Genomic DNA, 12,263 nt, shown 5'->3' with positions numbered 1-12,263 from the left:
CAAAAGCTAAGATTAGATAAGTTCCTTTCTGGACAACATTTACCCAAATTCATCATTAGCCATGTTGATTAGAAACTCAGAAAGCCATAGTTGGAAAAGCTATGCCCCTCTCAGTCAGTTGACATCTGAACAGGCTTTTCAGGAGTCCAAATCCAGAATCCCTGGTCTGGCTACCATCAAGTATCTATGACAGGTTTGTGCAACTTGTGGTTCTAGGACTACAAACCTTCCTTAGTCTCATCTCAGCCAAATATGAGAAGCTCCTCACTTTGAGGATGCATCTACACTGTAGACTCAATACAGTTTGGCACTGCTTTAACTGCCATGGCTCAAGGCTATGGAATCATAGAAGTTGAAGTTTGCTAAGACATCAGCATTTTTTGGTAGAGAAGAATAAATGCTTTGCCAGACTTTAAGTGTTATGTTTCCACAACATTGCTCAATGGCAGCTCAAATGTTGTCAGATTGCACTAATTCTACAGTGTAGATGCACTCCAAGTGATCTTCCAGGCTTGAGAATAGTTATGTGTTCCTTGATCAGTAAATATTACTCTGCCCTATGATAGCATGGCACTTGGATCTTCTAGTGATCAAATCATTGTTCTAAAAAAGAGAGCAGGTTTTTTGTGCTGCAAAGGAGCAGAGAAAGAACATCAAACTCCACTGTAATTTGATTTTTAAAAAATACTAAAATGTGAAGAGGAGCTGGGTATAATTGGGTTAGATATTCAATTCTCCCAGTGCTGTGTGCCTCCTCTTGTAAAAGAGGATTTCGCTACAAAGGGATATTAAAAATTAAAGGCATCACGATATTCCCTCCTGAGCAAAGGAGCACTCCTACACTCTCAGGCAAGATGGAGAAAGGCATTTCTAACAAGCATCCCTAATGTGGTGTGTCATGCTTTGTTTCCCAAGAAGGTAGTTTAGCGCAGGAGGAAAAGTTGAAAGAGTGAAATTAAGGACATGGTGCCAACATTTTTACCAGCATAGAAGGAGGCTAGATGTCAGATTATGGGGTTCATGCCCTCAATTGCTCTTGTTTTGTGTGACTCTTTATCATAGACCCATGGGTTTGGAAGGGGCCGTCTAGCTGAAACCCCTGCCTTGAAGGTAGTGGTAGTGGTAGTCGTAATAATAATAATAATAATAATAATAATAATAATAATAATAATAATAATAATAATAATCCAAAGTATGGATTGTTGATGTTGGAATCCCAGGTGACAGCAGAATTGATGAGAAGCACCTGGAAAAGCTTACATGATATGAGGATTTAAAGATAGAACTTCAAAACTCTGGCACAAGCCAGTCAAGGTGGTCCCAGTGGTGATCGGCACACCAGGCATAGTGCCTAAGGACCTTGGCCTGCACTTAAAAATAATTGGTACTGATAAAATGACCATCTGTCAGCTGCAAAAGGCCACCCTACTCAAATCTGAACACATTATTCGTCAATACAGTACACAGTCCTAGACACTTGGGAATTGTCCAATGTGAGATCCAATACAACAGCCAGCATAGTGATCTTGTTTGCTGCGTACTCATCTTATTGTGTATCAAATAATAATAATACATTTTTTATCTTACTTGCCTTCCCCAAAGATGGGGTAAAACACAGAGACAAAATACAATATATACAAACATAAACCATTCAAAGCACATCAATTAAAACACACAGATGTAAGATTAAAATACAAATTAAAATTGTTCATACCAATAAAATGTCACCTTTAAAATTCATAGTTTAAAACTGACTGGGTAGCCTGCTCTAACTGCCATGGTTAGACACTGTGGAATTCTGGGAATTGTAGTTCTACAAGGACTTTAACCATCTTGGCCAAACAGTTATGGTACTGCATCAAACTACAAACCCCAGTATCCTATAGCATTGAACCATGGCAGTTTTAGACCCCATCTACATTGTCATATAATGCAGTTTGTAGACCCATATAATGCAGTTCAATACAGTTAAACTGCGTTATATGAGTCTACACCAGGCATGGGCAAACTTTGGCCTCCCAAGTGTTTTAAACTCCCACAATTCCTAATAACCTACTGGCTGTTAGGAATTATGGGAGTTGAAGTCCAAAACACCTGGAGGACCAAAGTTTGCCCATGCCTGGTCTATATTGACTATAAAACACAGTTCAAACTGCATTTTATGGCAGTCTAGATGGGGCCCCATTAGTGCCAAAATGCATTAATTCTACAATGGAGATGGACCCTATGACAGCATCTTTAGGTGTCAAAGCTCTTCTGGCAGGTCATTCCACAATCTTGGGGCAGACAACAAAAAAAATCCTCTGGGTGACAATTGCCATTCAAATCTTGGCTTGTTGAAGTAGATGTCCACAAGAGCGCCTGTGTGTACAGGGTGGATTGTACTTGAGAAGGCAATCCTGCAGGCAATTTGTACCTAAACTATGTAGTATAGGTGTGATATACTATCTCCTAGAGGTACTCCTAACTAATGTACAACACATAAGAGAAATCCAATGTTTCCAGTGGATACACTACCATCTTTAGGTCTTCCACTTTGAGAAAAAGAGAGCAGTTGACACATCATTCGAAGTAGATAATAAGCAAACATTTTCAATTGTTGCATCTGTCTACACCAGTGTTTCTCAACCTAGGGATCCCCAGATGTTTTGGCCTTCAGCTCCCAGAAATCCTAACAGCTGGTAAACTAGCTGGGATTTCTGGGACTTGTAAGCCAAAACACCTGGGGACCCACAGGTTGAGAACCACTGATCTACGCAAAGGAGGTTCTCCAAAGAGATGACCATCCAACCTCTGATGGAGAAGGACTCATCCCTTGAAGGTCATCCATTTCACTGTTGAACAGCTTTTACAGCCAAAAAGTTCTTCTGAAAAAATAGGCAGAATCTCCCTTCTTGTAATTTGAATCTATTGGTTCATGTTGTAGTTTCTGGAGCAGCAGAAAACAAGCTTGCTCCATTTCATACAAGACATCCCTCCAGGCATTTAAAGATGACTATCATATCACCTCTTAGGTTTTTCTTCTCCAAGTTAAACATAAGCCATTCCTCACTGGATTTGGTTTCCAGACCATTCACCGTCCTGTGTGTTAACACATCAGTGTTATTACACAGCTAATACTGGGATGTAGGTCTGTGTTAATTTTGTTCTCATGGGCAGGGCATTAATGATTCATTTTCTCTGCTCCGCAGCAAAACTCTCAAATACAATTACACTTTGCAGTTCAGGATTTGCTCTGCATACAGAAATAAAAGAATGGGGTTGTGCTGAAAATAATATTTTGTGTGTGAGAGAAAATTCTTTTCCGTGAAAGAAATGTGATTATTGTGAGCTAAAAAAAAAGTGCTGTGTTCAGAAATGTATGATTTTTTTCTACATAGAAAAGAACTCATTTGGATGAAAAGAGATACAATGGGCCCTTGGGGTTCACTGAGGTTTGGTAGAAGGATAATAAAATAAATTGTTGTTCAAGTCCCATTGTATACAATCATTATTATTTTTTAAAGGTGGTATTTCTTACGGAGAAATTAAGGTTTGTTTTTTTGGATTAAAAATATTTTCAAGGTATGGCTGGTTGAATACGTGGATGCACAATCTGTAAATATGGGGACTGGCTGTATTTACTCAGCAAAATATCCCCTATTCTTCACCCTGGTCAACATTTTGTACATCATTCTGAATGATTATGAATCTTTGACTTCATCTACTCAGAGCATTTAATGCACTTTCAAAACAGTACTGAAGAAAGTGGTTTTGCAGTGCAGATGATTGCATAGGAAATCCTGGAACGAGTTTGAGACCTGGATGGTGGTAATAATAATAATAATAATAATAATAATAATAATAATAATAATAATAATAAGAAGAAGAAGAAGAAGAAGAAGAAGAAGACCTGGCTCTGGCTCACGAATGGGACCCTGAAGAAGGAGACAGAAGGCCTGATCCTTGCAGCCCAGGAGCAAGCCATCAGGACAAAGGCAATTAAGGCCAAGATCAGCTGATGACCCAAAGTGCAGACTGTGCAAGGAAACCGATGAAACCATTGATCATATCCTCAGCTGCTGTAAGAAAATTGCACAGACAGACTACAAACAGAGGCACAAATGATCCATTGGAACTTATGCCTCAAGTACCACCTCCCAGCAGCAAAGAACTGGTGGGATCACAAACCTGCAAAAATATTGGAAAATGAGCACACAAAGATTGGGACTTCCGAATCTAGACTGACAAAGTTCTGGAACACAACACACCAGACATCACAGTTGTGGAAAAGAAAAAGGTTTGGATCATTGATGTCGCCATCCCAGGTGACAGTCGCATTGACGAAAAACAACAGGAAAAACTCAGCCGCTATCAGGACCTCAAGACTGAACTTCAAAGACTCTGGCAGAAACCAGTGCAGGTGGTCCCGGTGGTGATGGGCACATTGGGTGCCATGCCAAAAGATCTCAGCCGGCATTTGGAAACAATAGGCATTGACAAAATTACGATCTGCCAACTACAAAAGGCCACCCTACTGGGATCTGCATGCATCATCCAAAAATTCATCACACAGTCCTAAACGCTTGGGAAGTGTTCGACTTGTGATTTTGTGATACGAAATCCAGCATATCTATCTTGTTTGCTATGTCATAAAATAAAGTAGTAGTAATAATAATAATAATAATAATAATAATAATAATAATAATAATAATAATATTTATTTATATCCCGCCCCCTCTCCCCAAAAGGACTCAGAGTAGCTCACAATAGAAAAAAATACAGTATACATAATCCTCTATCGACAAGACAAACACAATTCATCAACTAACAAATCATGATACATAAACAAAATAATACAATAATAAACATATTAATTTAACAACAAAAACGTCATAATAAATATAAACTGGGCAATGATTAAAATATGTTAAGCACCAGAGGCAAAACCCAAACTGTAAAGGGCTTCATAGGTAATGAAATGCACTTTGAATTGGGCTCGGAAACACACATGCAGCCAGTGGAGCTACTTTAACAAGGGAGTAGTATGTTCCCTGTAGTCAGCTCCTGTTAGTAATCTGGCTGCTGCTCTTTGCTCTAGTTGCAGTTTCCAAGCCGTCTTCAAAGGCAGCCCCACAGAGAGTGCATTGCAGTAATCAATTCGAGATGTCACCAAGGTGTGAACCACTGTGGCCAGATCTGGAATGAATGCAGTTTGATACCACTTGAACTGTCATGACTCAATGTTGTGGACTCCTGGGATGTGTAGTTTGATGAGATACCAGCACTCTTTGACAGAGAAGACTAAAAATCTTGTAAAACTACAGCTGCCATGCTGCCATAGCATTGAACCATAGCAGTTCAAGTGGTGTTTACAGTTTAGACACACTCTCAGAGAATTCCTGCAACGCTTTTCCAAATGTTTATTCAACCCTGAAGTCAGCCTTCCTAGATTCTCCCATTTCAGCCTAGGCTGGGTGTTCACCACCTTGTTTTACATGCCCAATAAAGTAGGGAAAATGTAATTGGAAACTCTGAAATAAATATGTCCCCCTCTTGATGCTTAAAGGTGAATAATAGCTTTAATACCCTACTGACAGCTTCCAGTGGTTTGTGTCTCATAAATAACCTCTCCCCATAAAGGCCTGCATTACCCGAACAGGGTGCTGAGTTTTAGTACCTTGAAGACTGAGATTCTGTCTCTCCTTGTCAGAGCCGTAGAGTCATTTAAGGGCATTTCCGTGAGTTTATTTACATCAATAACATTATTTTTGTTCCATAAAGAAAACTGTTGGGGCCATCTAAGTCCACTACTCTCCATCATACTGTGACTAATAATGTGCTTCTGGAAAGTCCACATATGCAACCTCCACAAACAGGTCCAACTCAGTTGATATATCAAGTCCCATTATTATTCTAAGACCATAGGATCCTCTAAAACATTTTCCTATTCCTCAGAGGTAGAAAGACCATGATAAAAATAATCATAATAAAATAATTCATATGTGTTTTCGAAGGCTTTCATGGCCGGAATCACAGGGTGGTTGTATGTTTTCCGGGCTGTCTGGCCATGCTCCAGAAGTATTCTCTCCTGACATTTCGCCCACATCAATGGCAGGCATCCTCAGAAATTGTGAAGTATATACACAACCTCTGAGGATGCCTGCCATAGATGTGGGTAAAATGTCAGGAGAGAATGCTTCTGGAACATGGCCATACAGCCCGGAAAACACACAACTTAATAAATTCATAGACTGCAATTCTATCTGTGGGATTGCCTACATAAATAAAAAAAAACTGGGCTCATCACAAATCCAGTGTTGGCAGTCTATAAGATACATGGAGACAACCACTGAGTATCCCAAGCTTTGTGACCTTAACTTTGCTTTGCTTTAAGCAGAGTCGGGAGATTCTGTGGTGAATGGAAGGAACTCTGGAGTAGGGTGTTGTGTGGTTTCCAGGCTGTCTGTTCTAGCAGCATTTTCTCCTGACATTTCATCTGCAACTGTGGCTGGCATCTTCTCTGGAATATCCTGGGACCTCACAGATAAATCAATTCCATTTCCATTTTCCAGAAGGATACCTTTACCCCATGATGATCTTATGGGGAATGAGATGAGTTGTCCTGTGTTGGCACTGCCACTCCCTTTGAACTACAAAACACAAAAGCAGTCCAAAAGCCAACCAGGGTTTTGGCCAAAGAGTAGTGTCCAAAAAGCAAGCCAAGGGTCAGGAGAGCAGAGAGCACCACAATGACAAAGGTGGGGGAGTTGTTCTACAGCACAGACAAGTCTTTGGCTATACCAATGTAACTGACTACAGCTGTCCACAATTTCCCAGCTTTTTTGGTCTAGGCTTGGGTTGCATCTCCACTCTAGAATTAATGCAGTTTGACACCCCCTCTGACTTTTAGGGCTCATTGTTATGGAATATGGGAGTTGTCATTTTACAAGCTCTTTAGCCTTCTCTGATGGCAGTCCATGAAAGTGCAACACACACGATTCCACAACATTGAGCCATTGAAGCAGTGCCAAACTGCATTAATTCTATATTCTGTTTCCAGAGTAGAAATTTGGACTCACCTATTCCATTTCATTATCTGAGGAAGCTTCCTCCAGGTAGAATATGATGCAACATTCAGAACCAGTCGATGGATTGTCTGCTGTCTCATCCATTGTTCCAAACTGTATTTGCTTTTCTTATCCATGTAGTTTGTGCTTCTCAACCTTTCTCTATTTCCCTTGGTCCAACCCAACTTTCCATTTTGCTTTACAGAGCCCCATGAGATCTGTGATGAAGATAGCTTTGCTTCTGTGATTTGGAAGGAGACTCCTGCTGGAGATGCTGCAGCTGTTCGATGTCCCCGTAATGCCACAGGTAAGAAGCAAAGACCTTGATTCTGTTTATTTATCATTTGAAGGAAAGCCAAGAGAGAGGCCAAGAGAGAGTACCATTCTCCTACAAAGAAATGCCTTTGTTTCTGGCAATGGAAACTAAAGTTTACGTCCTTGTCTTGCCTTTGTTTCCATATTGCTTCATTGACAGTAAGAGGTATAACCTTCATCTGCACCAGACCTTTCTCCACCTCGATGTAAAGTCGGTTTTAGCATCTAGTTCTATGACTTTCCACTGACACATTTCTTCTTAGGATGCATCTACACTGTATAATTAACAGTTAGGTGCCACTTGAACTGCCATGGCTCAGTGCAGTTTGGGCAGTCACCAAGAATGCCCTCTTTTGCATCATCACCAACCATGCTTGTGACCGTGGTGGGACCTAGAAAAGAACCTGTATCAGTTCATATAGAAAAAGATATGGTCTACCAGATAATAAAAGCATGCAAGGCCCATGAACATTGACTATTTATGAAATCTCAGAGCTATAGTCTAAAAGAACATGTGTGTCTACAAATGCAAAAATGTATCTAAATCAAAATAATGCACTACATTGCATCCCACATAAAAGGAGGAACTACAACAAGATTCCCATAACAGTGGAACCTATATCCATGGTTTCACTTACCTCTGCTTGGGGGAAGAAAATGCAGCTTTTCTGGTCATTTTAGGTCCTCCAGGTATACTTGGTATACTTCTTCTGGAAATTACCAAAGAGTCACGTTATCGGATCTAAGAAATTCCTAAAGAGGATACTTCTTCAAAAACTCTAGGTCCTCCAACACAATTCTATGGTATAATCAGGCCAGAAGAAATGTAGCCCAATGGCATTTGGCCATATCCTCAGTTTTATGTAGCAATGGTCCGGTTGGAAATGTATGCCCTGTGGATACATGGGTGGGCTGGGGGTATCTTCCTGTACTGAACATTCCCGCATCATGTTCCAACAGGAAACATTAGGTATATAGCCTTGACAATCTTTAGTGTTTGTTCTAAAAAAAGCTGCCATGGAATCTGATTTCCAAAATATTAATTTCCACAGAACAAAACTCAGTTTTAGATCAATACAGTTATGTATATTGAAGCTAGGACACTTTTCCATTGGGTTATCTCACTCTTTATTATGTTCAAAATATTTTTTTGTATGGCAAACTTCACAGCCAACTTGTGTAATTATGGGAAAGCTTGCTTGCTGTTTCAAATCCTGAAGGAAATATTTCAGGGGTCCATCACTTCTGGCTCTTGTGGAAGTCAGCCAAGGGCTGGATCAATATGACTGGTGCTCATTAGATACAAAATTCAAACTGCTAAAAACATACAGTAGCTCATTGGCTGCAATTTCAAAACCACGTGAAAGAATCAATCCGTAGGTTCTTTGTTCCAGAAGAAAACCAGACAAGCACATTTTGGTTCCTGGGGTTTCAACAAGGACTCCAACTGGACTCTTTTGGCCTCTTTATGTCAGAACGGCAGGAGCTGTCTTCACTGGACATCTGAGCTTGGAAGAGGTGCCAGGAGAGCAGCTGGCCTAAAGGAACCGTGTCTGAAGATGAATTGCCAAAATGGCTTCAAATGGGAAGGCTAGCTGTGTGAACCTAATGGAAACTGACCTCCAGAAGCTCTTGATGAAGAAAGCTTGGGTCCACTCCAAGGGCACGTTGGGAGAGAAGGCAGCAAAGTGGCCGCATGGACTCTTGTTCCACCGGAACAATATTAACTTTGGGAAGGGAGAGTTTCCAAAACGGTAAAGGAGCTGCCAAAACAACACATCAGTCCAAATTAAAGGAGACAAGGATAATAGAGGATACTCTGTCCAGGTCTTTATAAGGTGATGAATAGCCGCTTATTGGTTTCCAAGGAAGCTGGTGTTGCCGCTGCTGGATATTTACCTCCTGGTTTGAGATTCTCCCATGTGGTTCCGGAGCAAGTGGTGTGTGTCCACCTATAATCAGTGGACTGTCATTTTTTATGAGCTCCAGGGTGGGAGAATCACAAATGTACAGTCTACCATGCTCTACAGCTATTCAGATATTTGCTGAAAGAGCAACCATTACATTTGGGATGCACTGGTTTTACATGAACACATCAGTTTAATACCACTTGAACTTCCATTTCTTTCTGTTAAGGAGTTTTGAGATTTGTCATTTGGGAGGCATTTAACATTCTCTGTTTGGATCTATCTTTTCTCCACAGATACACAAGTATCATACTGCTTTAATCATTTTAGCTTCATTATCTGGAACCCTTGGATTTATAGTTTAATCAAGAGCTTCAGATAGTCAGCTTCAAAGCTCTAGTCCACTCATCTGAATGACAGAGAACCCACTGTACTGGATCATTTCTCCCAATAGATCAATCAATCAATTTATTAATGCTCCGACCAATGGTCATATGCATTTACAGAAACAACATCAAACAAACATCTATACAAAACACTGTAAAATCCAACACTTAAAAGTAGGATGCAAGCAGGATAAAAAATCTCAATGCACAGTGGAAACTGTTATTGTTGTTATGATTCACCAGCTTGAATATATAGTTCTTGGTTATACTCTTTCTGCTTTCCCGCAGGGCTGATCTTGCGGCGGTGTTTGCTCGATGAAGAAGGTATTGCCTACTGGACAATTCCAACTTATGTCAAATGTGTTTCCATTGACTACAGGAACATACAGATGATGGTGAGTGTTGAATCTGGATCAGGGATATGCCAAATCCAGATCAGGAACTCTTTCACACTACAGAAGTTCAGCATTATGATTCCTAGCTTGGATGTATCGTATGGATGAACCAGTAGTCCCTGACTGAAAATTCAAAGTTTAAATTGCAGATACCAGGATTCTATAGGCTAAAACCATAGCAGTTAAACTGGAATCATGGTAGTAGAAGTGTGTGAGAGGGCTCCTGGAGTGAGTATTCTTCAGTTCATAGTCAATGATATTGGTACCTAAATGGATATTGTGGATCTAAATTTGGTCTACACTAGTAATATTTTATTTATTTATTTATTTAATTTATATACCGCTCTTCTCCCCCAGGGGGACCCAGAGCGGTCTTACATAATGGCAAGATTAATGCCACATATAATACAAAATATAGTAAAACAAACGATCGTAAAAACACACTTAAAAACCAATATCATACCCCATTTAAAACAGTAAAGCACTGTGTGGCCATTACAACAGGGCCAGTAACATTGGGCCAAAAGTCAGAGCCAGTCTGTATTCAATTACACATTAATCCAGCGAATACCCCAGGTAAAGTGCTGCCCTCAATCGAACATTTCTTTACACAAGAAAAGTTGAGGGATATTCTAGAGTTTGCAGGAAACTCTGAAATACCTCCAGGCTTTGTGGCTGTCTGAATAAGTGGATTGAGTCCATTTCAGTCACAAAACCTGCACATAAATGCATCTCCATCATTTTTTCCTTGGCTTACCAAAACAGGGAAAGGAGATGGATCATGCCTGTGTTGCTCTCATGGTTGTATCTGCTGAGATCAAACTGGGGTACAAGGGGATGAGCAAAAAGCAGATCCACCTTCTCACTTTTGCTTGGGCAATACACCGGACCCCCTAGAGTAATCCAGTGCTACTGGAAGGCCAACCTAGGGCACTCCCTCCCACGTCCCAGAACTTCATAAAAGAGAGAAAACCCTCTAAGTTATCCCCAAGGGATGGCAATTTCAGAGGTTCCAGGTCACAGTTTGCCCCAAAGAGTGCCAAGGTATACACCCAACTTTTATATTCTCCCTCTGATGCCTGCAGGGGAAACCTATTTATGGATACCACACATAATTAATCACCAGAGTCCCCCAGATATAATATGGGATAGGCAAAAAAACTGATGGAGGAGGAATTTCCTACCGGGCCCTCAGGCAACCAGCAATGCCCACACTGCACTGAATGGGAGGACAGGCTATGACCAAAACTAAAGAGACACGTAGAAGGGTGAACCATCCTTAAATGGCCCCATTTCTAATCATTCCAGTGTTTAGTGCCAAGGGCCTTTATTTATTTATTTATTTATTTATTTATTTATTTATTTACAGTATTTATACTCCGCCCTTCTCACCCCAAAGGGGACTCAGGGCGGATCACATTACACATATAAGGCAAACATTCAATGCCTTAACATAGAACAGACAGAGACAAACACAGGCTCCAAGCTGGCCTCGAACTCATGACCTGTTGGTCAGAGTGATTTGTTGCAGCTAGCAGCTGGCTGCTCACCAGCCTGCGCCACAGCCCGGCCTTTACGCCATCCTATGTTTAAGGAGGCTATCAAAGAGCTCCCTTACCTTCAGTGCCATTCTCCAGGTGGTCCCAAGTGTTTACATGATCTGTTCCTGCTTTCAAGTCATTTGGAATTTGAGATGCTTACAGGCTAATATTTTGATAGTTATTCAGATGAGGTATATTTTTTGTTCTCTTGCTAGACAAGGGAGCATCTTTCAAAAGCCCAGAGGGGTCTGATAGGAGACGGAATATCAGAGGTCTTGCAAAACCTGGTCGAGATATCTCAGGATGGAACCAGCTACAGTGGAGATCTTCTTTCAACCTTCGATGTCCTGAGGAACATGACTGAGATCTTCCGCAGGGCCTATTATAGCCCAAACCCCAGTGATGTTCAGGTGAGCTAGTGGGTGGGATACTCAGTTGTTGGGCTGGGAGATGGTGAGAAAATCATAGCAAAAATAATGTTGCTTCCTAAATTCTTCTCCTCAGATCTCCATCCAGATTTTTGAGCTTTGAATATTACCTGGTCTTCTCAGGTTTGAAACTCTAGCTATCTCCATTTCTTCAAGTGCCATAAGAAGCCAAATTCTAAAAAATTCTGTCATTACCTACCTTCTTTAGTTTACCTTCTTTGTGTCTGGGAATAAAGGGTTGA

The 12,263-nt window shown here is 40.7% G+C and overlaps 1 protein-coding gene across 6 annotated transcripts in view; it reads left to right on the top strand.

The window, feature by feature from the left end:
• Positions 1-12,263, top strand: part of adgrb1 (adhesion G protein-coupled receptor B1) — a 447,596-nt gene that overhangs the window by 245,317 nt on the left and 190,016 nt on the right. For all 6 annotated transcript variants that reach the window (XM_062979947.1, XM_062979946.1, XM_062979949.1 and 3 more), the window contains exons 9-11: positions 7,255-7,356; positions 9,946-10,052; positions 11,809-12,003. In XM_062979947.1, coding sequence (XP_062836017.1) covers positions 7,255-7,356; positions 9,946-10,052; positions 11,809-12,003 — 404 coding nt within the window. The remainder of the gene's footprint in view (positions 1-7,254; positions 7,357-9,945; positions 10,053-11,808; positions 12,004-12,263) is intronic.

The sequence above is a fragment of the Anolis carolinensis genome, chromosome 4, assembly GCF_035594765.1.
Source record: "Anolis carolinensis isolate JA03-04 chromosome 4, rAnoCar3.1.pri, whole genome shotgun sequence".
NCBI classification, from domain to species: domain Eukaryota; kingdom Metazoa; phylum Chordata; class Lepidosauria; order Squamata; family Dactyloidae; genus Anolis; species Anolis carolinensis.
Note: the sequence above shows the minus strand (reverse complement) of the source record. Positions and strands in the feature narration are given on the sequence as shown.